Source organism: Caenorhabditis elegans, chromosome II, assembly GCF_000002985.6.
Source record: "Caenorhabditis elegans chromosome II".
Classification (NCBI taxonomy): domain Eukaryota; kingdom Metazoa; phylum Nematoda; class Chromadorea; order Rhabditida; family Rhabditidae; genus Caenorhabditis; species Caenorhabditis elegans.
Window position 1 is genome coordinate 196237 of NC_003280.10, and position 24431 is coordinate 220667.

At 37.5% G+C, this 24431-nt stretch overlaps 3 protein-coding genes and 4 non-coding genes across 14 annotated transcripts; 2 read left to right on the plus strand and 5 right to left on the minus strand.

Moving 5' to 3' along the window:
• Positions 1 to 748: 748 nt before the first annotated feature.
• chs-2 lies at positions 749 to 15705 on the plus strand (the record flags this gene model as incomplete). 3 transcript variants are annotated; one of them, NM_001313616.3, is made up of 19 exons in its annotated part: positions 749 to 835; positions 1582 to 1770; positions 3916 to 3986; positions 7949 to 8019; positions 9177 to 9447; positions 9721 to 10006; positions 10059 to 10186; positions 10596 to 11019; positions 11069 to 11317; positions 11364 to 11518; positions 11564 to 11884; positions 11933 to 12631; positions 12682 to 13937; positions 13984 to 14240; positions 14287 to 14385; positions 14433 to 14522; positions 14862 to 14974; positions 15023 to 15170; positions 15225 to 15413. In NM_001313616.3, the coding sequence occupies 19 exons, from the start codon at positions 749 to 751 to the stop codon at positions 15411 to 15413; spliced, it is 5103 nt and encodes a 1700-aa protein (NP_001300545.1). The 3 variants fall into 3 exon arrangements, with proteins under 3 accessions (NP_001300545.1, NP_001300544.1, NP_493682.2); NM_001313615.3 differs by lacking the exons at positions 749 to 835; positions 1582 to 1770 and having other exon boundaries at positions 3922 to 3986; NM_061281.6 differs by lacking the exons at positions 749 to 835; positions 1582 to 1770; positions 3916 to 3986 and adding an exon at positions 6999 to 7473 and having other exon boundaries at positions 15225 to 15705.
• F48A11.10 lies at positions 2698 to 2796 on the plus strand. The gene has a single exon (NR_101654.1). It is a non-coding gene; the product is annotated as an Unclassified non-coding RNA F48A11.10 (non-coding RNA).
• On the minus strand, positions 7497 to 7646 carry F48A11.9. The gene has a single exon (NR_050788.1). It is a non-coding gene; the product is annotated as an Unclassified non-coding RNA F48A11.9 (non-coding RNA).
• F48A11.8 lies at positions 8963 to 9101 on the minus strand. Its single transcript, NR_050789.1, has one exon. It is a non-coding gene; the product is annotated as an Unclassified non-coding RNA F48A11.8 (non-coding RNA).
• Positions 15706 to 16932: 1227 nt separating the features above from the next.
• Positions 16933 to 20385, minus strand: F48A11.4 (the record flags this gene model as incomplete). Of its 2 annotated transcripts, NM_061282.6 has the most annotated exons (8): positions 16933 to 17519; positions 17993 to 18108; positions 18498 to 18632; positions 19167 to 19349; positions 19755 to 19893; positions 19938 to 20014; positions 20064 to 20148; positions 20311 to 20385. In NM_061282.6, the coding sequence occupies 8 exons, from the start codon at positions 20379 to 20381 to the stop codon at positions 17351 to 17353; spliced, it is 975 nt and encodes a 324-aa protein (NP_493683.3). The 2 variants fall into 2 exon arrangements, with proteins under 2 accessions (NP_493683.3, NP_001300546.1); NM_001313617.3 differs by lacking the exons at positions 19938 to 20014; positions 20064 to 20148; positions 20311 to 20385 and having other exon boundaries at positions 17351 to 17519; positions 19755 to 19757.
• Positions 20386 to 20812: 427 nt separating this feature from the next.
• ubxn-3 (UBX domain-containing protein 3) lies at positions 20813 to 24431 on the minus strand (the record flags this gene model as incomplete). 5 transcript variants are annotated; one of them, NM_001383772.2, is made up of 10 exons in its annotated part: positions 20813 to 21282; positions 21336 to 21545; positions 21595 to 21898; positions 22063 to 22280; positions 22332 to 22466; positions 22936 to 23267; positions 23627 to 23699; positions 23815 to 23911; positions 24068 to 24282; positions 24329 to 24431. In NM_001383772.2, the coding sequence occupies 10 exons, from the start codon at positions 24383 to 24385 to the stop codon at positions 21082 to 21084; spliced, it is 1842 nt and encodes a 613-aa protein (NP_001370738.1). The 5 variants fall into 5 exon arrangements, with proteins under 5 accessions (NP_001370738.1, NP_001022181.2, NP_001300547.1 ...); NM_001027010.6 differs by having other exon boundaries at positions 23830 to 23911; positions 24329 to 24405; NM_001313618.3 differs by lacking the exons at positions 24068 to 24282; positions 24329 to 24431 and having other exon boundaries at positions 21082 to 21282; positions 23830 to 23901.
• Positions 23439 to 23555, minus strand: F48A11.7. Its single transcript, NR_003408.1, has one exon. It is a non-coding gene; the product is annotated as a small nucleolar RNA F48A11.7 (small nucleolar RNA).

Below are 24431 nucleotides of genomic sequence, written 5' to 3' on the forward strand. Positions count from 1 at the left end.
TCACAGCGTGTATTTGAGAGCTACACAACAAAAAATGTGTACGGCTGTCGAACCGTATTATACAAAAACTTTTCAAATTAGGGGCGGGCGGCAATTGCCGTTCGGAAGTTTTTTTGTCGACAAATTCGGAAAATCGGTAAATTGCCGGTTGACTGGTTTGCTGAAAATTTTCAATTCCGGCAATTTGCTAGTTTGCCGATTTGCCAAAAATTTCAATTCCGGCAATTTAGCAATTTGCCGGAAAAAATCGTTTGCCGCCCATCCCTGATTCAAATATAATATTTGAAAGAAGTTTCACACATAATATGTTTATCAACTTTCTGAGAAAAAAAAGCCAAATTTAGGTTTTAGCTATTGTGATTTTTTTCCGAAATTAATTTTTGGCACCTCAACGTGTAGTCCAAGAGGTAGACAGTTTCAAAAAGTGATGTTTAAAAATTTCCAAAACAATTGAGCTTGATTTTCTGATCCTTGAATAATGTATCGATGCTTGGTCGTTGCCTACGTAATCAGACGTTGTTTCTTCCTTTTCGTCTACTCACTAATAGAATACAATCCTGTCTGCCTGAAAACCGGTGCTCACAGGCACCCGCAGGTCATTCAATGACAGCTACAACAACTAATTGTTTGGGAGGCAAATACAACATGAAAAGTGAGAAGAAATGGGTTTTGAATAGGGGGAAATCGCCGATGGGCAGAGACCTTGTGAGGCTCAGTTTCATATTTTGCCATAGTATGACGTGCTAGGATGGACAGTGGTAATAAGGAAAAGGAGTTTGTGGAGGAGTGGGTTCAGGACTCACATACTGGAGCCCAGGTCCCTCTCGATCATTTGGTTAGTTGTTTTTTCTACATTTATTTCCTTCACATTCTGTAATTAAAGTTTATTTCATAAAAGCGCATCATTATTTTCTAGGCCCCCACAAAACTTTTAGCGGCAGAGGAGCACTTTGAACAGAATAAAAGTCGCTCTGAAATTGCTTTTTTTCACTACTTTAGAGGCCCGTTAAATTGCCGCAAATGATAATTTTTCAAAAATTACTATGATTTTTAAGCTGTTTCGAGGTAGACAAGTATTCTGGAAGTTTTTTGGAATTTTTTTTTTTGGAAAAATCCCGTGATGGTTTTTTTTTTCACTGTTTTAGTGGATGAAAAAAAAATTCAGATTAAAAAAATTTCCGAGTCGGAAATTGAAAAATTCAGTGTTTTAAATATTTTTCTTAAGTGGTGTGGTAAAATAAGAATTTTTTAGAGTTTTTTTTTTTTGTAAAATGAAACAATTAGTCAGGAATGCAAACTAGAGTGTCTGACTAAAAAGTGGGCAAAAACAAATCTATAATGAATCGATAACACCTGGCCGTAAATATAGCCAACCAACCATTTCTGGAGGGCAATAGGCACATATTGTTTGTAACTCCATTTACTTATCTAGTTTTTTAAATATAAATAATTTTTTTTTGAAAATTATAAAATTTTGGTTTAAAAATCATATGTTCTTCAGCATCAATTTTGTGTCGAATCGAATGCAACTAAATCTGATTTTGAATTTGAGTTTTCACAATGATAATTCACATTTTACAGGTATCCCTCTACGGATATGCGCTTCTTGGCCTTGAAGATTCTTCGGAGACGGTTAGATTTCGAAAAATTGAAACCCAAATTGAGGAATCTGGAGTCAAGGATGAAGAAGAGCAACACTATTCCAGTTCCCAAGAGGTAGCAAAGAAGGAAGAGGATAAAGAATATGAAGAGCCAAAAAGGAGAGTCAGGGTAAGTTCTTCAACAATTTTTGTTCTAGGATATACAGTTGCGACCAGATACATGAAGATCATTCTGATAAAGCTTGTCTAAACGACAAGTGGTTTCAGTTTCTCTGCAATAACGGCGCTTGTTTTAACAACATCTTGCTTAGGAACAAGATTAAGAAAAAAAATATAGAGCATGTTTTAAACCAGCGTAACTTAAGAACCACGATGGAGTAGTGCCAATGGGGAAAGTGTGAAAAACTACTCCTATGGTGCCGAAAGTTCAAAAAACTTTAGTACATACTGCAATATATAAAAACTATATGCACACCTTTAAATTTTTGAAATTTATCAGAAAGAGCTTTATCCATAATTCATTGTTTAGCGACTCAAGCATACAGTTCCGCCTTTGAGAGTTACAGATTACGAGCACTTTCTAGATCAAAACCTGCCACTGTCCTTCCACATATTGTAATCATTATTCTCGGTTCTGTCTTCCGTTCTCCAGATGTTTCAACTTTTAAGAAACATTCTTCACCTCCTCCGCCGACGTATCACCTTCCACCTAAACATTGTCTAATTCTCAGCAAAAAGTTCACTGTCATCGTCGTGTTGTTGTCAATGAAAGATTAAACACAGAACAAATAGAGGTTAAACACCTATTCGGAAGATGAAGAAGAAGCTCCCCCTTCTGTCCATTGTTCTCCTCCTTTTTCGGGTGTATGTATGTATGCTCCTGTTCCATCTCTGCTGCTCTAACACCATCTTAATTGTTTTCTGGTAGAGAGAGAGAGAAGTTTTTTTCGAAATAGTCAGAGAATCCTCACTCACACGACTATTGTTTCACAACCAACTCATTTGACCCCTTTTCGACATCTTTCGACATACAACTGTAGTGGATTTTCATGAGTTATCTCGAAAAACCTTTGTCAAAATGATTGATGAAGCAGTTGCCTCATCTTCCGGTGTGACTTTTGATCCTAATCAGAACGCATCTGATTCGAAACATATTCCAACTACGAAAACGACTACAGTTGTGAACTCGACACTTCCGAAATCGACAACGAAACATGAAAAGGTAACGATATTTTTTTTAACAGTTAATTTTAATCGTTGTCTTCTTGAAGCCTATGCTATTTAAAAGTGCTGTAGTCGAGATTTTTATTGCTTTTTTGAACTCAAAGTTGTCTGAAAACACAGAATTTTATAAAGTTATCTTGAAAACTCAGCGGTTGGAAACTAAGTTTTTTGAAATCCCCGTCTAATTTTGGGTATGCAAGTTGATTATCTTGTGCTTTCAACATTGTATTTTGAATTCGCTGGACGAGGAGGTTTGGTAAATAAATTTTTGATTTAAACATCGAGTTGTAAAAAAACCTACATCGAGTCATTTATTTTTATATCCAAAATTAGACGGTGATTTGAAAAAAAATTAGTTCCCAGTCGCTGCGACATTGACAAGTCAGTAAAGTTTTCAATTTTTAACAATTTTTAGTTCATTTTTTTGAGCCGCCATAACTTTTTTTTTGAGTAGTTTTCAGTTTGATCATGAAATTCGGTGTTTTTAGACAATTTTGAGTTTAATAAAAGAGCCTAAAAATAAAAAAAATATTCCGTACGTTTACCGAAAAAAATGCCGAAAAAACATCGTGAAAACGGTAGTAGACTCAGTAAGCAAACTTTAAAGGAAACTTTAACCAATCATTTACATGACAAAAATTGCCTGAAAATTATCAGATTGATTTTCTCGTTCAAATTTCTTTTTTTTTGTACTGTGTAGAAAAATTTAAAGAGCTGAGCAACTGCATGTAAAAGTGTGCTCCAAATATGCAAAAGATCACATCACATTTTGCCAGACTAAGATCTCCTGCGACTGATCTGTCACTATATCCGCCGATATAGAGGTCATCGGAGTGTTTTTGAACATGTCAAAATTTTGTCGCGGCTCGTTTTCTCTCTTTATCTCCCACTCGGTTCGCACATATATATCCATATCACGATTTTCGGTGTGTTTGTGTGATCTGTGTTTCATTTATCAAAATTTCTATAAGAACTTGGTCTTCATGTGTTTCAAACCTTTGAATTCCTGATATTAAACTTATAGTTAGGTAAGTAAGTTGGGAATTGGATCTGTATTGATTTGTGTCTTTAATCCAAATTAAAATTTCAGACCGAAATGGATCGAACGATGGATCGTCGCGATCGCGATGACAATCATTCAAATTATTATATAGCTGAAGGGTGAGTATATTAGAACACAGTCTGAGAGTTTTTCAGTACATCTTTTTGACTACTTCCAAGGTTCATATTTTTTGTAGAGGCCTTGGAATTTTTTATTTCAAATGACATAGGTTACATTAGACTGGGGTAAAGTTGAAATGATTCCCTTTTCGGTTTATTAACTATTGTAGGTTACTTATGCTCCAGGGGTGTGCGGCTATTGCCGTTCGGCAATCGCTTGCCAATTGCCGGAAATATTGAAAACCGACAATTGCCGAAATTGTCGATTTTCGGAAATCAGACTTGTCAGAAATATAAATTTGATACTTTTTGTAGATTTAAGAGCCTAAACATGCTCAAAATGATTTAATCCTTGAAGGTTTGAACGTTTTTTTTAAAGAAAATGACCAGCCAATTGCCGTAATTGCTGATTGCCAGAAAATTTCATTTTCCGCAATTGCCAAAATTGCCGCTTGTCGAGAAATTCCAAAACCAGCAATTGTCAGAATTGCCGATTGCCGCGCACCCCTGATATAATCCCTTAAGATTCCCAAAAAGTAAATTTACGCTTAAACTACCATTGTTTAAAAATACTGTTGGCGCTATCTCGCCTAACATTTTCGGCTGGCAATCGCTTCACTTAAAATTTTCGGTTTTTGGGTGTCATCGAAACACATAAAACTTTGGTCTCATTTTACAAAAACTTCATGTTGAACTCTAATTTTCACAAAAAAAAACGGTATTTTTTATTCAACTTGATCCTAAATTTTTTTTTTGTTGAAATCTTGGTTATAAATGTACAAATGTTTGTCCAAGGTAGCCTAGAAAACTGAAGTTGTAGTCTTTTTTCAAACTATGTAGGATTTTTCCAGTTTCCTCTTAATTGCCAGTCAATTTGCCACATTTGTCTCCCTCCTGTATTATCCTCAATTCATTTCCCGTTTTTTTCATGCAATTCTCTTCATCTTTTGCCGATATTTTTCCTTCAAAAAGGTGTCAATGTCTTGTTTGTTTGCACAACCGATTTAGCCTCCGCCATTAGTCGCTTGATGAGAAAAAGACGAGAATGGTGGAAAATTATTCGGCAAAAAAAAACGAGGCAGGCGAAGAAAAAACATTACCCAGGAAAAAGGAACTGAGCCTTAATGTGCATGGAATGAATGATCTTTGAGAATTGCTTGTTTGCGATTATGTATGAATTAGAGGGGGCTTTGTGATTTTGGAACTGTTCAAGTATAATTCTTGCTTATTCTAGGATCTACCTGCTATGGTATAGTTGTTTTGTATGAGACCTCAAGAGATGATACTTGAACCCAGAAATATCTTTCTTCAGATTTAACCATATGTTGAGCACCTTCTAGCTTTTAGAGTATTCCACAGGGTGGGCGGCAAACGATTTTTTTAAAATTGAAAACCACAAATCGATGAACTTGAATCCAGCCCTGGCATGACAGTTGATTTTCTGTTGTGTCGTACCATAATTACTCGATCAAATGAGCCGGAGCGCCATGTTAAAAAAATAATATGAGGAATTTCAAATATGATATCCAAATTTTTTAAAAACAATTTTTTTTGTAGTCATCAAGTTTTCTACAAATAAACTTCGATTCGCATCTTCACTTTGAAACTATAAATCGCGGTGCAACATTTCAATCATTGAACAGCCATTGACCATCGTCGCACACTACATTTCTATAAGCACCAACAAACAAACTTTGCGACTTTTTTATCCATATGTATCCGATTCTCATTTATTTTAACCTTCCGCATCACGTAGTTCTTTTCCGTTTTAACTCCCCAATGTCATTTGATACGTTTTGTCTGAGTGTATGCTACCGGTGCTCCTTGTGCTCATCATTACCATGTGCTGGGCACAAAAGCGTCAGAGGATTAGAAATGTGCGCGCGTTTTGCGTAGGGTGGAACTATTGAACATTGAAGATGCAAGTTTGTTTGTATTTCATATATTGTGCTCATGCTCATCTTTGCGTGAACAATCGCTTGCACAAGTTTTATAGAACATGAGTCAACAGAAGACAATGTTTTGACTCGGCAATGACTACATGACACATTTCAAAAGACAATGAACTGTGTCTAGACATGACTTTTATGAAGACCTCTTGTTGAAAGTGATCCTGCGGAGCTTAGCGGTTTGTCACAAGGCTTTGATGTGTAAGAAACAGGAAGGTTAACTGAAAATTCAAGAGAAAACTCAAAGTGAGATTTGGCAAGAATTTCCACTTACATCTACATATCGCTTTAATATGTGATTGTTTAACTATATCTGTAACAGTATTAATGGAGTAGCGCCAGCAGGTTCAAAAACTACGCATATGATGCCAAAATGACCAAATATCATAATAAACTTTTCAAAATTATTTTGTACTTATAATATTTGTTATCTAAAAGTGGCAATTGCTCAGTTTTTGCCATTTTGGAAATCGAACAAAAAAATTTTTTTCTACAATTTTATACTTTAATATTGATTAAATTATTTGTGTTAAGACACTGTAGGGGTCGGAACATGCGACATTGTTTTGGATTTCCTCAAAAGTTCATATTTTTCAACAATTTGGCATTTTGCCAAAACTTTGACCGGAAATTTTGAAAAATCTGAAATTTTTTTGGAGTTTTTAATTATGATATTTGGTCGTTTTGAATCATCATCAGTGTACTTACGCAAAATTCCCATGGGCTAGTATTACCTATACTGTTACAGTAAGAGTCAGTTGAAATTTCTCAGTAGACGGTGAGCTCAAAAAATTCATTTCTTGAATTTGGTAATTCCCAACACGTAGCGCCAGAAGTCGAAAAGCCACTTTTCACCAATCACTGCCAATGACGAAACCTTCCAGCTCTTGCCTATTCAATCCTAAACACGGGCGGTGTGAAAAAACCTGTCTCGGCGGCTCCATTGCTACCGAGCATTTTCTGCGTATCTTCAGGTTCACATGCTCTTCGATGCCCTAAACTTCCGCGCTCGTCCGCATACAAAGTGACCAACGGCGGGCGCCCGCGCGCCCCCAGAAGGGAGATACTTTTCGTTTTCGCATAAGCACACTGTTCTACTGCTGCTCCTCTCTCTCTCTCAGCGGTTCTCAAGTGCTTTTTCAAGATACATAGAGACGAGGGTCATTCAATCCACATATACCCTCCGAAAATCTTCTCATATTTTATTGATTATCTTCTGAATATTCTGAAAATCTTAAATCCCATCTCCAGATTCATCATGAATTTCTGAGCTTCTATTAAACAAACATGATGAACACATTGGACCATCGGCCCCTTGGCCGGATGGAAACGATGGAGGGGAAACCAGATGAAGACGAAGTGCCAACGTCTTCAAATTCTGATGCTAAAGGCAAAGGATACTATTATTCGAGTGGTACTGTACCTACAGACGACTCCACTTTAGAAGAAAAATGTCAACAGAAGACGTTCGATCCATCGTGTCCGACACCTAAAACTCCGGTTATTGTTCCAAATAGGGAATTTGATCCTAACTTCTCGTATGTTTTTCGTTGAAGCTAATTATCTAAATTCATTTTTGCATACACATTATACGTATTCCTTCCAATTTCTAAATCACCCGGCCCTCTAATTTGAGGGCAAAGTGTAGCGTTTTAGGGGATCTCACGTATTTTATTTATTTTTAAAAGGTGAAAAAGTACAAAGTCCTTATATTTTTAGTTGAAAATTTTTATGAAATTTACTGAGAAGATTCTGCATTTCAATCCAAAACCAGACTTCTTATTGTGAGGGGGCGCTACCAAAGTTAGACAGTCAAATTTTCGACCATTTCAACGAATATTCGTAATTTCTGAGATCATGAAAACATAGATAGAAAAGTGAAGCACGTTTTCAAACACATCTAGAATTTACAAAAAACTTATGTATATGTATGAAGCTGTATAGAATTAAACATGTTTTTTTTTCATACCTGATTTCAATTATGCCTTTAAATTCAAAATCCAATATTTTCAGAACAGTGACAGAAAACAAAGGATGGGACATATTTCGACTGTTACCTCCAAAACCCGATCGACTTGGACATGGTGAGATTTTGTCTTCGTTTTGAAGAAAAAACATTTAAAATTTTAGAATCTTAAAATTTCCTTGTTTTAAATATGTATAACAATATAAACGCGATATTCGTAAAAAAATCGTTTTTGTTTCGAAAAAAAAATTGAAGCGTCTTGAGGCAAAATTTGTGAGTTTTTTAACAAAAAAATTTGACCGCTACAAAGTGTTTGTTTCCGTTTTATTTGTTAAGTCAATATTTTATAATTTTGTAGTAAGATTTTTAATAACGTATGTAGATTCTCAAGGTGAAGTGATTAAATTAAACAACAAACAAAAAAAACGTAAACAATTTTTTTTTGAATACCTTAAAGGTGGAGTAGTTTCAGTGGGGATACTGTTAAAAACCACTCCCATGGTGCCAAAATGACCAAATATCATAGTAAAACTTTTCAAAGTTTTTTTTTTGAAAATTTTATATTTACTGTCAAAAAATGTTAATTACTCAGTTTTTGCCACTCATAATTTTGGAAGTCGACCAAAAAAATGTGTTTTTTTCGTCGGTTTTTATACTTTAGTTTTGATTTAATTATTTGTGTTAATACATTCCAGGGGTTGGAGCATGCGACATTGCTCTAGATTTCCTTGAAAGCTCTTTTTTTTAATTTGGCAAAATTTGGCAAGATGCCTGTCAACCTGCCTAATCAGCCTTTAAAAATTCCTACCTACAATTAAGGTTGTAACTCTGCCGGGGAGATAACTTTTCGGTAATGCTAGACATGAACTATTTTTAAATGTGTAGAAACCCTAAACTTCTATTGATCATGATTGTTTTGAACCATTTGCCAGTTTAAAAACCTCTTAGAGTGTAATCCACTTGTATATACTGGAGGTGGTCACTCCGTTTTGGTTTTTTAACCCAGGGGTAGTGGCCAACTCAAACAAAAGTGTGTCAAATAGTCCATCTTCAATTTCTTGGTCGTCTCTGGACTCTTTTCACACAAACACACACAGTTACGAAATGAGTTGTTTGCTCTGAAGAGCCGTGCGGCTGCGGTAGGGTGTAGGTTCGCCTAATTGAGCTGTCTCACGAAAATGGACAAATGAGTAGGAGAAAATGACTATTTTTAGATTATTTGGGGACTTTCTTTAGTCTACAGAAATTTCATCAAAATCATAATTTTTGCTTCAGGATTTTGGCACGATGCAAGTCTTCAAGTTCTTAAACTGGCCACTTTTTTGGTGCTCTTCCTGCTCACGCTCGGCTCAGCCGTTGTCGCCAAATCCACATTTATTCTAATGACGTCGGCAATTGGGTGGGGAGGACAGACGATAACAATTTGCAATCAAGTAATATCTGAAGCAACTCAGAATACTGTAAAGCTGAAAAATGCGCATGTGGTGAAATGGGTTTGGGCCACGTTACTGGCACTGTCGGCTCCTGAAGCATTGTGCTTTGTGAGGTAATTATTACAGAAGTTTTGAGTCCCTAAAATTATTACGAGGTTTGAACATTCAAAAGTGGAGTTAAAAAGTTTGGAAGTTTGATAAAGCTCTGACTAACATTTTTAACACATTTTTTTTGGCAAAAATTCCCGCATTTCTGTAGATCAAACCGTAATGAGACAGCCTGACATCACGTGCGCATTTTGAAAATAACGAAACAAAATTATATTGACGGCACTCCAACTTTGAATTAGGATGATTTTAGTACTAAACCATTTCGTTATTTCCAGATCGATGCACCGGACCATGTTCCGAAACGTGAAACGCCCGACATTCATTCAATTTGTATTTGTGCTCATCATCGAAACATTTCACAGCATTGGCGTCGGCATTCTCGTTTTCAGAATATTTCCAGACTTGGATGCAGTGACAGCTGCACAGTTAACCAACGCGATGTGTTTTGTACCAGCGATTTTGTCAGTCATCAGTCGAAAACCGAACAAGTCAGCGCTGTTGCTAGTAATCATTGATTTTGCAGCGATTGCTGCACAATCAAGCGGGTTTTGGGCTTTACCGGTAAGTTGTTCAAATATATATTCGATAACTTTATTTCAAAAATACTTTACAGATGTTCCTGCCAAATCTTCAAAAGCATTTGGTGGCTATTCCAGTGTCGCTAACATTGATTTCTCTTGCATGGTGGCAAAATTTTGTTCATCGAGATTCAGTCTTCCCACCAGTGAGAACATTAGCCAAGTAAGACCTACGGTTTAAAAAAAAAGTTCAATTTTCCCACCAAAAGTGTTTCTAAAAAAAATTTAAATTCCCGCCAGACTTTTTTTGAGAAAAAATGAGATTTTCGCAAAAATTGAATACTACCTATTACTGTGCCCCAAGATTAATACTCACTTATTCAAAAATTAATGTAAACCTACAGTACCCTGGCCATATCCACATACTGGCCTCAAACCATTATCCATTCAAATGATGAAAAGTCAATTTTCCCAAAAAGTACAGTACCCCTACAGTACTAATACAGTACCCCGACCATATCCTCCTACTAACCCCAAACCAATATCTCTTCAAAATTGTGACGTCACAGACTACAAACTGCGGACAGATATTATATTCTTTTATATATATAAGTAATGATGATAATATTCAGATTTGCCCAACGCTTGTCAGAACGTCGCTCAAAAACCTACGCATTCGTTTCCCTTTGGAAAATCTGCATCTACGTTGTCTGCTGCTTTCTTTTTATCTCAAGTCGAATGAAAATTGAAGACATGCTCCAAAAAGACCCATTCGGAGAAAAGTTGCTCTCTGTCGCAGGCCATGACATGAATCAGACGCAAATCGAAAAGTTTCAATTGAGAATAAATCAGATGATTGAGCAAGCAAATCGCGAGGCCGGGTTCTACGCAGCAGCCGAAAAAAAGAAGCAGCCTCCCAAAAAACAACCGAAAGCTGATGAAGCTGAGCAAGTGGATGCTGGCGAATATATGATGAAAAGGTTCAAGAGATTCATTGGAGACGCTGGAGAAAATGAGGAAGAGGAACCTGAAGAGGAAGAATTTTCCAGTTATAATGTCAGTTACCTCTTTTTTATTAAAATTCATCTTACTTTGAAACTTTCAGATCTACTCCAATTACGTGGAACGTAATCAGCTAACAATGGCTTATGATGCTTTATGGCTTGTAATATTTCAATTTGGCGCTGTCTTTGTATGCTACCACAGCTCAAAGTTTGCATGTAAAGTAATGATGCAACGAATGGGATTTGCTCTTCCAATGGCTCTCAGTGTACCTGTTACTGTACTCTTGCTCTCCACAAATTGCCGAATGAGACAGAAAGATTCTTGTTACGGTACAAATGTGCTAACTGTGGTAAGTGCAATTGGATATAAATACGAATTATGGATTCAATTTCCAGGAGCTTTTCTGGCAATGTAATGGTGCATCAATGTCGCTTGCCGATTTCATTTTGACTCCTCAAACGTGGATTTGGCTATGCTGGCTGGCTTCCCAGTTTTGGATCACTATTCATTTATGGAATCCAAAGCATGAAAGATTGGCAAAGAGTGAAAAGTGAGTTAACAATTTGTCCTTTCAATTGCAAGCATACTATTCCAGACTCTTCATTCTTCCCTACTATATTGGCGCTTTTGTTGATCAATCCCTCGCATTCAATCGCCGACGAGATGATAAGGCAAAGATCAAGGCGGAAGATCTGGAATTCGACGCGGAAGACTCTTCACTCACCTATGAAACGATTCCAGGACTCCAGAATAAGACTCCGCCAAGTGTTTGCTCGGCAAGTAGTTCAAAACTGGAAAATGGTTTGATAAGGGATAGTGCAAGTTCTGCAGATGCTATCACGAAGATCTATGCCTGTGCGACTATGTGGCATGAGACTGGTGTCGAGATGACGTGTATGCTAAAATCACTGTTTAGGTAAGAAAATATGATATATGTTGCATTTTCTTATGTCATAATTTGCAGAATGGACGAGGATCAATGCGCTCGACGAAATGCTCAAAAATACCTAAAAGTTATCGATCCAGACTACTACGAGTTTGAGGCCCACATCTTTTTCGATGACGCTTACGATGTAAACGAGTACGGGGAACCTGAAATCAACAAGTTCGTGAAACAAATCGTTAATGTCATTGATCAAGCCGCGTCAGCTGTCCATCAAACTCAGATGAGGCTGAAGCCACCCAAAAAGGCGAAAACTCCATATGGTGGAAAGCTAACTTATATTATGCCTGGAAAGAACAAACTATTCATTCATCTGAAGGATAATCAAAAGATCAGACACAGAAAGAGATGGAGTCAAGTGATGTATTTGTACTATCTACTTGGTTACAGACTAATGATGAAGGTTGATGATCCATCAAGAAAAGAAATTATCTCTGAGAATACGTTTATATTGACTCTGGACGGTGATGTTGACTTTACGCCGTCATCTGTCTATCTTCTTGTGGATCTTATGAAGAAAAATCGAAGACTCGGTGCGGCATGCGGACGAATTCATCCTAGAGGTGATGGTGCAATGGTGTGGTATCAGAAGTTTGAGTACGCAATTGGACATTGGCTGCAAAAAGCGACAGAACATATGATCGGTTGTGTTATGTGCTCGCCTGGATGCTTCTCGTTGTTTAGAGCATATGCTCTGATGGATGATAATGTCGCAAGGAGGTATGTGCTCAAGCTTATTTTTCAATTTCACCTAATAATTCCTTTTGAAGGTACGCTCTAAAATCCGAGGAGCCCAAGCACTTTATCCAGTACGATCAAGGTGAAGATCGTTGGTTATGCACTTTACTTCTCCAACGAGGTTATCGAGTAGAATACTGCGCCGCTTCAGACGCTCAGACCTTTGCCCCCGAAGGCTTCAATGAGTTTTTCAATCAACGCCGTCGCTGGATCCCATCAACAATTTTCAATATTATGGATTTACTGAAGGACTATCGAAATGTAGTAAGAGTCAACGAATCTATCTCGATTTGGTATATCATATATCAACTTGTCATGCTTATCTCATCAATCCTCGGTCCTGGAACTATATTTGTCATGATCATCGGAGCCATCAGTATCTCATTCTCAATTGATACTCTGATTTCGTTGGTTATCGTGTCTATTCCTGTTGTGGTGTTCATTGTCGTCTGTCTTACTGCCAAGCCTGAACATCAGCTAATTTGTGCACAGACCATTGGTGCGATCTTTGCCATGCTGATGACAGCTGTCGTTGTAGGAACATCCCTTCAGCTTCAGAAGGACGGATTGCTAAGTCCTCACTCTATGTTCACAGTGGCTGTCGCCACGTCGTTTTTGACTGCCGCAATACTTCATCCGCTCGAGTTCACCTGCATCATACCCGGAACCATTTATTTCTTGGCGATTCCATGTATGTATATGTTACTCCCGATCTACAGTGTGTGCAACATGCATACTGTATCCTGGGGTACTCGCGAAGACCCAAGGCCGACGGAGAAAAATACTCTGGCTAAGAAAACTCCTGGAAACCTGGAATCTGGTGATGGAGCCGGAAATTCTGAAAACTGGTGTACCAGGTTCTTGTGCTGTGGTAGGGGTACGGTACACCCGATGACTATGGTGATCAATGAGAAGCTCAATGAAGTTATCAAGAAGGTTGACCGACTAGATCGAAAACATCATCCATCGTTAGCTCGTCGTGCATCAATTTTATCAAGCACTGGTGGAACTATTCAAATCGACAAATGCTCGGAAGCCGATGAGGATGAGCAAGCGGAAATCGAAGACGCTCTGGAAATGTCAAATCAAAGTCACGCGGCAAAGAAAAATCAAAAATGGAAGCAAGCACAAAGTGAAGCCTGGCTTGCGGACAAGGCGTTGAAGAGAGCAGAACGAGAATATTTGGAACCAGAGGAGGAATCATTTTGGAATGATGTAATTGAACGATATTTGTCTCCATTGATTATGGACGGGAAGGATATGGATCGGCTGAGAGCTGGATTGATTGGTAGGTTGTCTAGGTTCGAAACATGATAAAAATTATCTATTTTCAGCTATCCGAAACTCCCATACCGTATACTTTTTAATGATCAACATCGTATTCATCATCTCTGTCCTAGTCCTACAAATTCACAAAGACTGTCTTAACATTGAATGGCCTTTGGGACCAAAATTCAATCACACCGTACGTCCATGTTACGCAAATCATGATGATAATCAGAAGGAAGAAGTTTGGGTTATGACACGTCTTCAGCTGGAACCCATCGGATTAGTTTTCTTGATTTTCTTTGTTAGTATTCTGGTCATTCAGGTAAGTAGTCCTCTAAAGATATTATGAGTTTAATGTGCAACTTTAGTTCCTTGCAATGTTGTGCCATCGGTTCGGAACCCTTGCTCATATCATCGCCTCCACAGAGCTTTTCTGTTTCAGAAAAACAATGGACAGACTTAGCGAGGTATAGTTCCGAATCTTAGGTGGTCCGCTTGAAAATCAAAATTTCAGGACGAGCTAGTTGCGCAAAATGCTGTGGAAATTGCTCGAGAGTTGCAGGCGATACGGGGAATTGATGAAAACGCTCATAATATTGATAACGTAAGTTTTAACATTAGCCAGGTCGAATATTTTTAGCTTGCGACAAAGTCTAAGCCTGAGCCTTCAGCTAACACAAAATGAGATACGCAACGGTTGAGGGTACGTTTCAGTCCAGGGATGCGCGGCAAGACCGAAAATTCACAAAACCGGCAATTGCCGAAGTTGCCGATTGCCGGAAGTTTCCAAAACCTGCAATTGCTAAAATTGCTGATTGCCGGAAATTTCCGATTTCCGCGCACGCCTGGCTCAGTCTTGTAGTCAGTCCAAAGCGAAAACCTAGACCTGAGCTTCATCTTCAGTTTGATCCCAAACCTAAGCCTTATAATTTTGAATTTCCAGCCAACCGAAGACCGTGGAATATCACGCCGACGTGTGGTACAGAATCTTGAATCTTCGCGAAAATCAATGATGAAAAGGAAGACAGAGACCCTTGACGCAGCATTCAAGAAGCGGTATGCCTTACTGTAAAAGTTCCAAAATCTTAGCACTCCCAAATTCAGATTCTTCGCCCTGTCAAGTGAACAAACACCAGATCCGGCGGGATTTTCAGCCAGAGACAATTCGAAACGACTTACATTGAGAAAAGGAACGATTCGAGCATTAGAGCACAGGAGGGACTCACTGTTCGGAACTCTCGACAATCGAAAGGTACGTGGCACCGAGACCCTAACCTAAAGCTTAACTTTTGAAATTCTCTTCCAGGACGATGAAGTGGACGCAACATCAATGCGTGGCCCTGCTCAACGCCGCTTGGAACGTCTTTTCACCGCACAACAAGACCAGAATAGTCCGACATCGGACGGAAATCGACGAAAATCGAATAGCCGACCGTGGGATCAGCCAACATCTTCTGCCACGTCATCAGGTGACGTGGAGCTGAGAAGATTTTAATTTTATTTTAGTACAATTAAATATTTTATTCGAATATTCGTTCTTTCATCTTCTGATCATCACATTCCATCTTTGCCCAATCAATTCTTTTTTATATTTTTTGAAAAACCTTTCTATAGTGAGTTCATTCAATAATTTATTTAATTTTAATTTATACATGTTCCTGATATTTTTGAAATTTTTGCTACAATTTGTATGACGTGAGCTTCCCTACACTTACTTACCGTATTGCTTTGAACAAAAAGAAAGCCAATAAAATTACATTTAAACCAAAAAGCCTGAAAACTTATCGTAGTTTGGGTAATTAACAAAATTAGCCATTTTAGAGGAATTTCAAAATTGTCACCTTTTGCCAGAAATTGTCCATTTTTGCCACTTTCTAATGGTTTTTGATGGGTTACATCTAGTTTTTCTGAATTCTCCATATAAGAATTACCCGTTTTCAACAGATTTAGACAACTTTTTATTTTTGCCCATTTTCATTTTTCAGCCACTTTTTATTTTTGCCCATTTTCATTTTTCAGCCATCTAATGACTGTCCTTTTTTTTATTTTGGGCAAAAAAATAATTTTTCTGAAAATGTTCCAATCCATCAAATTATGAAAAAAGGCAATTTTTAGCGTTTGGAGATCAACTTTGAGACCTCTAACTTCAAAAATACTTCAAAAATTTCAAAAAAAAAAACTTCAAAAATTTAGAGAAGTTTCAAAATTTTCCATTTTTGCCAGAAATTGTCCATTTTTGCCACTTTCTAATGGTTTTTGATGGGTTACACCTAGTTTTTCTGAATTCTCCATATAAGAATTACCCGTTTTCAACAAATTTAGACAACTTTTTATTTTTGCCCATTTTCAGTTTTCAGCCATCTAATGACTGTCCTTTTTTTTATTTTGGGCAAAAAAATAATTTTTCTGACATGTTCCAATTTATCAAATTATGAAAAAGGGCAATTTTTTAGCGTTTGGAGATCAACTTTGAGACCTCTAACTTCAAAAATAACCATTTTAGAGAAGTTTCAAAATTTTCCATTTTTGCCAGAAATTGTCCATTTTTGCCACTTTCTAATGGTTTTTGATGGGTTACACCTAGTTTTTCTGAATTCTCCACATAAGAATTACCCGTTTTCAACAAATTTAGACAACTTTTTATTTTTGCCCATTTTCATTTTTCTGCCATCTATCTAATGACTGTCCTTTTTTTTATTTTGGGCAAAAAAATAATTTTTCTGAAAATGTTCCAATCCATCAAATTATGAAAAAAGGCAATTTTTAGCGTTTGGAGATCAACTTTGAGACCTCTAACTTCGAAAATAACCATTTTAGAGAAGTTTCAAAATTTTCCATTTTTGCCAGAAATTGTCCATTTTTGCCACTTTTTGCTTTTGCCCAATTTTTTTAGTTGCAAAATTGTAGATAAATTATTTATCTATCGAATGCTATGTTTTTCAAATTGTTTATGAATCTTGTAGATTCCCATTCCCTAGTTCGCCCAAATTAAAAAAAAAAACTTTTAAAAAATTGACAAAGATACGTTTCATTGAGCTTATGGTTTTATGGTTAGAGTTAAAGTGAAAATTCTCAAAAAGAAATGCTCAGACTACTCGAGATTTATGTTACAATTTGTGTTAGAAAACGCGGGATTTCAGTGAAAAACTGGGCTAAAAACTAACAAAAACGACCAAAAAAGTGAATGAATTGAGAGAAATTGTGGGTGAGAAGATATATATAAATACATTTTCAACGAGAATAAGAAATTGCAAAAATTAAAAAAAAAAAAGATTCCCAAAATATAAAAAATAAATAAGATAAGAACCAAAGATCAACCAATTCTGTGTTGTGAAGTGTGGCAAGGTGCGAGATTTGCAGATTTTTAAGGAAGAAACGAAGAAAGACTGAAAATCAAGCGGGGGAAGGTGAAAACAAGAATAAATTATGCATTTAATGTTGGGGTTGTGTAGTATCGTCCGCAATTTCAGGAATTGAGAACGGAGGCGGCGCCTGTGAATTGTTAACAGCGAACACTGTGCAAATGACAGAGCTGGGACGGGTGATCACACGCATTCGGGCATTTGGATTTGCCATTTCGATCAGGTATTCCGAGACACCACTGCAAAAAAAAAACATTGAAAAATGAAAATTTGGATTTTTTTTTCGTTTTTTTTACAAAAAAATTATGATTTTTTTAAAGTCAACAATTTAAATTATTAAAAAAATTAAATTATTAAAATTTCGAAAAAAAAAACATTTTGCTTTTATTTCGGTTTCAAATTTATTTAAAATGTTTTTATTATAATTTTTTCGAAAAATCCAATAAATTTTAAAAAAAAAATTTTAACGTTTTTTTTCGTTATTTTTTTAAGGTTTTCAAAAACGATTTTTTGGTTTTTTTGTCGTAAAGGTGGGAATTTTTCTTTTTTTTTTAAATAATCTTTTATATTTTTTTCTAATATGTTTTTTAAAAAATTTTTTAAATTTTGGCGGGAATTCGAATTTTCAGAGAAAAATTTTGGTGTTTTTTCAATATTTTTTTCTTATTTTTTTAATTTTTTAATAATTATTTTCTGGATTTTTTCTACAAACTTTTCGTTGTGCACTGCCTCCATAACATCCAATGATTTGACGACGGCTTCCGAATTATTAATCTGAACGTAGATCACAAACGACGAGCGAATCGGATAGTTGAAATCGTTCCAACGCTACAAAATTTGTGGGCTTTCAGATTTTAGCTATGAGGAAAAAATCTGAGATTTTGTGACTTTTTCCGAGAAATTTCAATTTAATAAATTTCTTTTAAAATTTGAGTTGAAAATTCCTGAAATTTCTGAAAAATGTGTAATATTTTAGAGAATTTCAGAAATTTTTCAAGATTTTTCATAAGGTTTTTAAATTTTTTTTTTTAACTTTTTGAAAATTTCATGGAATTTTTGGAAAATGTTGGTTTGTTTGGAATGTTGTTTTTTGAAAAATTCGAAAAAAATAATTTTTTTAATTTTGACAATTTTGAGAAATTTCAGATGATTTTTTGGCAAATTCCGGCACTTTCCAAAAAAAATTCAGATTTTTTTTCGCAGAATTATTTTCTTACATGAAGTAGGCGATTAATTCCAACGTCGGTAATAAAATCCGATGCCAACTGGAGATGTTCGGCAGTCAATTGTACCAGTAATCTGTCATCAAATGAGCTTTCGTACAGTATCAGCAGCTTACGGAGACGGGCGGCCTGAAAAAATTGTGGTTTGTAGCGGCGTTTTTAAGCAATATTTTTTCCTAAAATTTTTGAATGACCGAATATTACTATAATTTTTTTGCTTTTAATTTTTTAAAAATTTTTTCATTATTTTCCAATTTTTAAAAAATTAAAGAAACGGTCGAATTAAATTGAATTATCAATATTTTCGCGTTTTCAGGCTAAATTTAACGGTTTTCCTGATTTTTCTTCTATATTTGGTTTAAAAAATACTTTGTCAAATTTTCAGACAATTTTTCCGGAAAAAAAATCAGGAAAAACGGGTAAATTTAGCCAGAAAACGCGAAAATATCAAAAATGGCGTCACGTTGGGAATTCGAATTTAATTCGGTCATTTTTTTGTTTTTTGCAAAACTGAAAACATCATAAAAAATTTAGAATTTTTTAAATCAATTTTTAACAGAAATATTCGGCTTTTGGGGTCTATTTTCTGTCTTTTAAAACAATAAATTTTGCAAAAAAATTTTTCTCGAAATTTTTTTCCGATCAAAATTAGTTTTAACTAACAAATGGCAACTGCAGAAACTTGTTCGCATCGAGAATTCCGTTTCCCCGAAAAATGAGCGATTCGACGTCTTGATACATATGAAGAAGCCATCCATGAACTGTTGGATAATTGGCTTGAACCGATATATTCAGCTCTTTGATTTGGAATTTTCGCTTTTCCACCAACAGCTTTTGATCGAATTCCTGGAAAAATAGAAGGATTTTCGAATTTTTGAGTTTCAGAACGGTTTTCGGGTTCGGAAAAGTGTAGTTTAAAATTTTTTTAATTGAAAATTTCCCGGCAGATCTGATATCCGGCAAATGGCAATTTGGCAGTTCGTCGAAAATTAAAAAATTTCCGGCAAATCGGGAATTTGCCGGAATTGAAAACCTCCGGCGAATCTGATATCCGGCAGATCGACAAATGGGCAAATTGCCGGAATTTTGAATTTCCGCCAATTCGGCGAATTGTAGGAATTAAATTTTCCGGCAAATCGGCAAATTGTTGAACTTGCCGGAAAAACGGCAATCGCCGAAAATTTTCGTTTTTGACAATTTTTGGAGCTGCCTTGGCTACAAACTACACTTTTATCAAGTGAATTTTTGTACCATATCAATCGTAGCCGAATCAATCCAAACATTTGGATCCGTAAGCCATGCAAGATGCCAACGCGCCAAATCCGTCAAATCAATCGAATAATATTTAGTCTTCGCGTCCGTTTTGTCGGTTTCAACGTCGTAGTAGACTCTGAAAATCGATTTTAATTCAAAAAATTCACGATTTTTGCCTACTTTGTCCGCAATTCTCCGTTTTCAGCAGGCTGATTTGCCGTAAGAACGACACCGAGGACCCCGTCGATCCAGATTTCCTGAAAATTCAAAAATTTATCTTTTTTTCAGATTTTCCCGGCATCATACATTGTAGGTTTCGTTGAATTTCCATGCTACGTGTTTCAAATGACACGGGCGGTCCAGAAGACAATCCGTTGCAGAGATGGAAGTTCTGAAATTAGTTTCGAATTTTTTGAAAATTAAAAATGCTTTTGGGGCTTTTAGAGTTTGAAAATCAACAGATTAACATTGAAAATCTAGCTTTCATGATTTGTAATTACATATATCGTTTAAATACTGAAAAATCGCTTCAGGAAATCGCCAGAAAACCTACATTTTCTCAATTTCTAACCACCGCCTCGCTATTTCTCCTACGCTGTCATCCACCGCCGCCGATGACGTCATTATGCTGAAAACCATTGCTTTATTGGATATCTTATGAAATTTCGTTAAAAAACTACGCGGAAAATGATTAAACTCAAGAAAAACGAATAAAAATGGAGAAGTGTTAAACTAACTCGATTGTCCGAGAGGAGTCCACACAATAGGGTGTGCGGTAGAGCGCGCTTGCCATTTTGGCGGGAAGTAAAAATATTTGAACTAGAATTGTGAAAATTCTTCACTTTCGCGTAATTCAAGCTGAAAATCCAGATTTTTCTCAATTCACCCTTTATTCCCTGGTCTAAAACTTTAAATACAGACACGTTTGTTTTCATTCGTTTCCACATAAATTAAGGTGTACAAAAAGACAAAGAAATTGGGCATAGCCTAGAAGTATATCAACAGTTGAAAGTTGAAAGAGGCCAATTGAATGAAGAAAATAATATGGGGGGGGGGGGGGGGGCTCAGCCAATAAAATATTTAAAACATTTTTCAGGGGGAGGGGGGGGGTAATATTTAAAACGATGATTTTCGATTACAAGAATTGGAAAATTTACAAAAAACAGCGGAAAGAGGGGTGGGAAAGAGACACAAGTTGGAGAGCAGAGAGTGTGAGAGAAAGAGAGAGACGAAGAGAAAGAAAAACGAGTAAAGGAGATGTGTGTGTGTGTGTGGGGACTCATATTTATAGACAACAATGTTCAAGATATTCACGAAAAAATGTTTAGATTTCCTCGACAAAAATCTGCTCCCTGGCAGGCCATTTGGTGTCGGCAAAGTTGTGAGACAAATCAAAGTGGCGAGTAATCTCCTTTTTCGGGAAATCCGAGTTGAAATATTTAAACTTGTCCGGCGAGTATCCCTTTGACGACAAATAGTTGATCAGTGTCTGGATCGATTCGAGGCGACGGAAACGACGCATATCCTGAAACGAAAAACAATTGAAATTAGCGAAAAATTCGAAAAAAGCTTTCCTACCTGTCCACCTTCTGGCAATCTAAACTTGACATTGATAATCTCAGCAAGTGGAGCACTCGCTGGTGGCTCTTCTGGAACTGTAGAGGCGACAGTTTGACGACGGACACATTCTTCCTCCTCCTCACGAAGTTTGCGTTCCTCCTCAAGACGCTGCTCCTCAATTTCTTGCTGTTTAGCCTCCATACGTGCCTTGTCAGCAGCCAGAGATGCCTGAAAATTCACAAATTTATAGTTTGTAGTCTAAGAGTAATAGCTCTACCTTATACTCAGCCTCCTGCTGATTCCGAATAGCCTCTCGTTCTTCACGCTCTCGTCTCTCAGATTGTTCATTCATTCGAATATCCGAGTACTCCGAGACACCGCTCAAAAGCTTCTCCATCACTTGGTCACTGGTATCGGTTCCTCTACAGTAATCCACGAGACGATACGAGTTTCGCTCCTTGACAACGATAGCCATCAACGGGAACGATTCGATCTTGCTCATCGCCAAACGTTGAATTATTGTACGCACATCACCCATATTGGCAGCTTGCAGGTATTCCAGGAAGAGCATCAAGTTCGAGCTGCAAGAAATATTGATTAGAGTGACTTCTGTGCCTTCCCAGGCATTGGGTCTGCTAGACTACAAACTACAACTTTCGATTTAGCAGACCCATGCGTTTTTGAAGAGACTGAAGAGTGATACGATTTTCATGCAATTTTGGTAGAGGCTACAAACTAGACGTACTCGCTAGTGATATCCCATGGAAACAGGACGTATTGATGACGAATAAGCGTGGAAACAGTTTCCGAGCACAAGACTTGCGACGCAAAGATGTTCGCCGCGATCGATCGATCATGGTTGATGTAGAAGAGCAGTGGACGACGATGCTCACTGTTCGGATGATCAAACGCTTCCTTAACAGCTGCCGGAAGTGGCTCCGTGTAGAATGGTGGCATAAAGGCCTGGAAATTTGAGAATATCGGTTAAAAATCAACGAAAATCAAGTTACTCACCTGAGTCTGCGGAGTCGAGCAGAAACGATCCGAGAAAATCGCGACAAAGTTGCGAAGAGCATCCGAGACGGACGAAAATCCATCCGGAATCATCGGAATACGACCGTTCGGCGGACCCGAGCCACGAGCGACGACCTGGAACAAAAACTCGATTTTTACTGGTAAATGTGGGCATTTTTTGCTAATTTTTAGTACCTGCTGTCTTTCATACCATGGCAAAATACTTGACAAGAAATCTTGAATAATTGGAAGCATTTTTTAATATCAAAAATTATTAAAATAATGGATGTTTTGCACGAAAACGCGGAATATTCACGCTGGAAAATTTTTAAAATACACCGTGGAAAAGTTCACGCAAAAATGCACACAAAACATCAGACCTGACGCGCAACTTGAGAAAATTGGTTTTTTACTAGATTTCGGTTTTAGAATGGCTAAAAATGACAGAAATTCCCAATTTTTTAAACAAAAAATCGGAAAATAATTGATCTGAGCTCCAAAAAATGCCCCAAGCAATCTATTTTTCGCAGAAAAAAACCAAAAATACTTCATTTCCCAGTTTTGGCGCTAAAAACGCTGAAATTGCACGGTCTTTCTCACAAACCTCACTATGGTGAACCTCATGAACGCCGTCATCATCATCCTCGTATGCGATAGCCATCGAGTCATCATCCTCGTCAGAATCAACGTTGAAAACGTCTACGCGACGTGGATTAATCGGAATACGCTGGTGATGATGATGATGATTATTCTGCTGGTTATTGTGATTGTTGTGACGAGAGGCAAGAATTCCGCCATTCTGACGAGCCGATTCTGGATGAGCGGGCTCTTGATTCGGTGGTGGGACCGGGTTGGCACGTGTCCCACGGCGTGACGAGAAAGAAGCCGATGAGGAGCCTGATGAGGACGGAGTTGGCTCTGTGGCTTGACCACGTTCTGGAAAAAAACATATGGTTTTGGTGCTGCCTACTAGACGATAAGACCAAATTTCTTCAAAACTATTTATGGTCTGCTAAATCGAAAGTTGTAGTTTGTAGTCTAGCAGACCCATTCCATTTAAAATCACTTGGGTCTATATGTTCTACAAACTACACGGAGTTGTTGGGAGAGCTCAGAGAGAAGATTAGTCAATCGATCACGCCGTCGAAACATTTTCAGCTCTAAACGACAGCCAAAAACTATGCGCTTCGATGATACGACTCGTGACAAGAATCGTCATTGCTCAAGCAGCGTGTAGTTTGTAGCCTTGCTCCTCTGTGAGCCGATGAAGCTTGTAGTTTGTAGTCTAGCCTTACTCTGTCTCGGTATCGCTGCTCCACGATGATGTGTAGCGGCTCCGTTGCTGCTGCTGCTGCTTCCATCGTCAATCTGCAAGAAAATCCATGTGAAAATGGGGGCTATTGGTCGGATTAAAAAGAGCACGTCACGAAAAGGAGTTTTTAAAACAAAAAAGATAACTGTTAAGTCTGAATTTCTCACACACCCGCAGTCTTTTCACCTGGTTATCGACCGTCGTCGTCTCGTCTGGAGTCACGGCACGTCCGCGACGGCGTCCACGTGTAGCTGGCATTTCGTCGTCTCTGCAACAAAATTAGTTGAAAAACTGGCGAAAAATGCGTCAGGGACATGAAGACGAATCAATATGTCAGCGGGAACACTGCACAGGGGAGGAAGAGGACCACTACGCGTTCGCGTGCGCGCAACGCGGTCCCCCACCGACTAATTTGCAGACTAACTCGATATTGATCACTTCTGGCTCGAATCTCGAGCTCGACGATGCTCCGGCGTTTCTCCCAGACGCTGCTGCTGGGATTGTCTCGAGAATCTCTGGATCCTCGTCGTCGTTCTTGTCCTCCTGCATAAGATGCGCCTCGATCGCCTGCTCCAAATTCCAGTTTAGTGAGGCGAGTGTGCCGATTGCCACCTCATAGTCTTGTTGATGAGTGAATTCCTGGAAAAAAAATGATGATCTTGTGCTACAAACTACACAGCCTTACGGTGTACTGTCGAAGCTTCTCCCGCTGGTCATCCTCCAAAGAAGCCGTAAGATCCATTATTTGATGATGTTGATGATCTGGAAAATAGTTTTTTTTTAGTTTT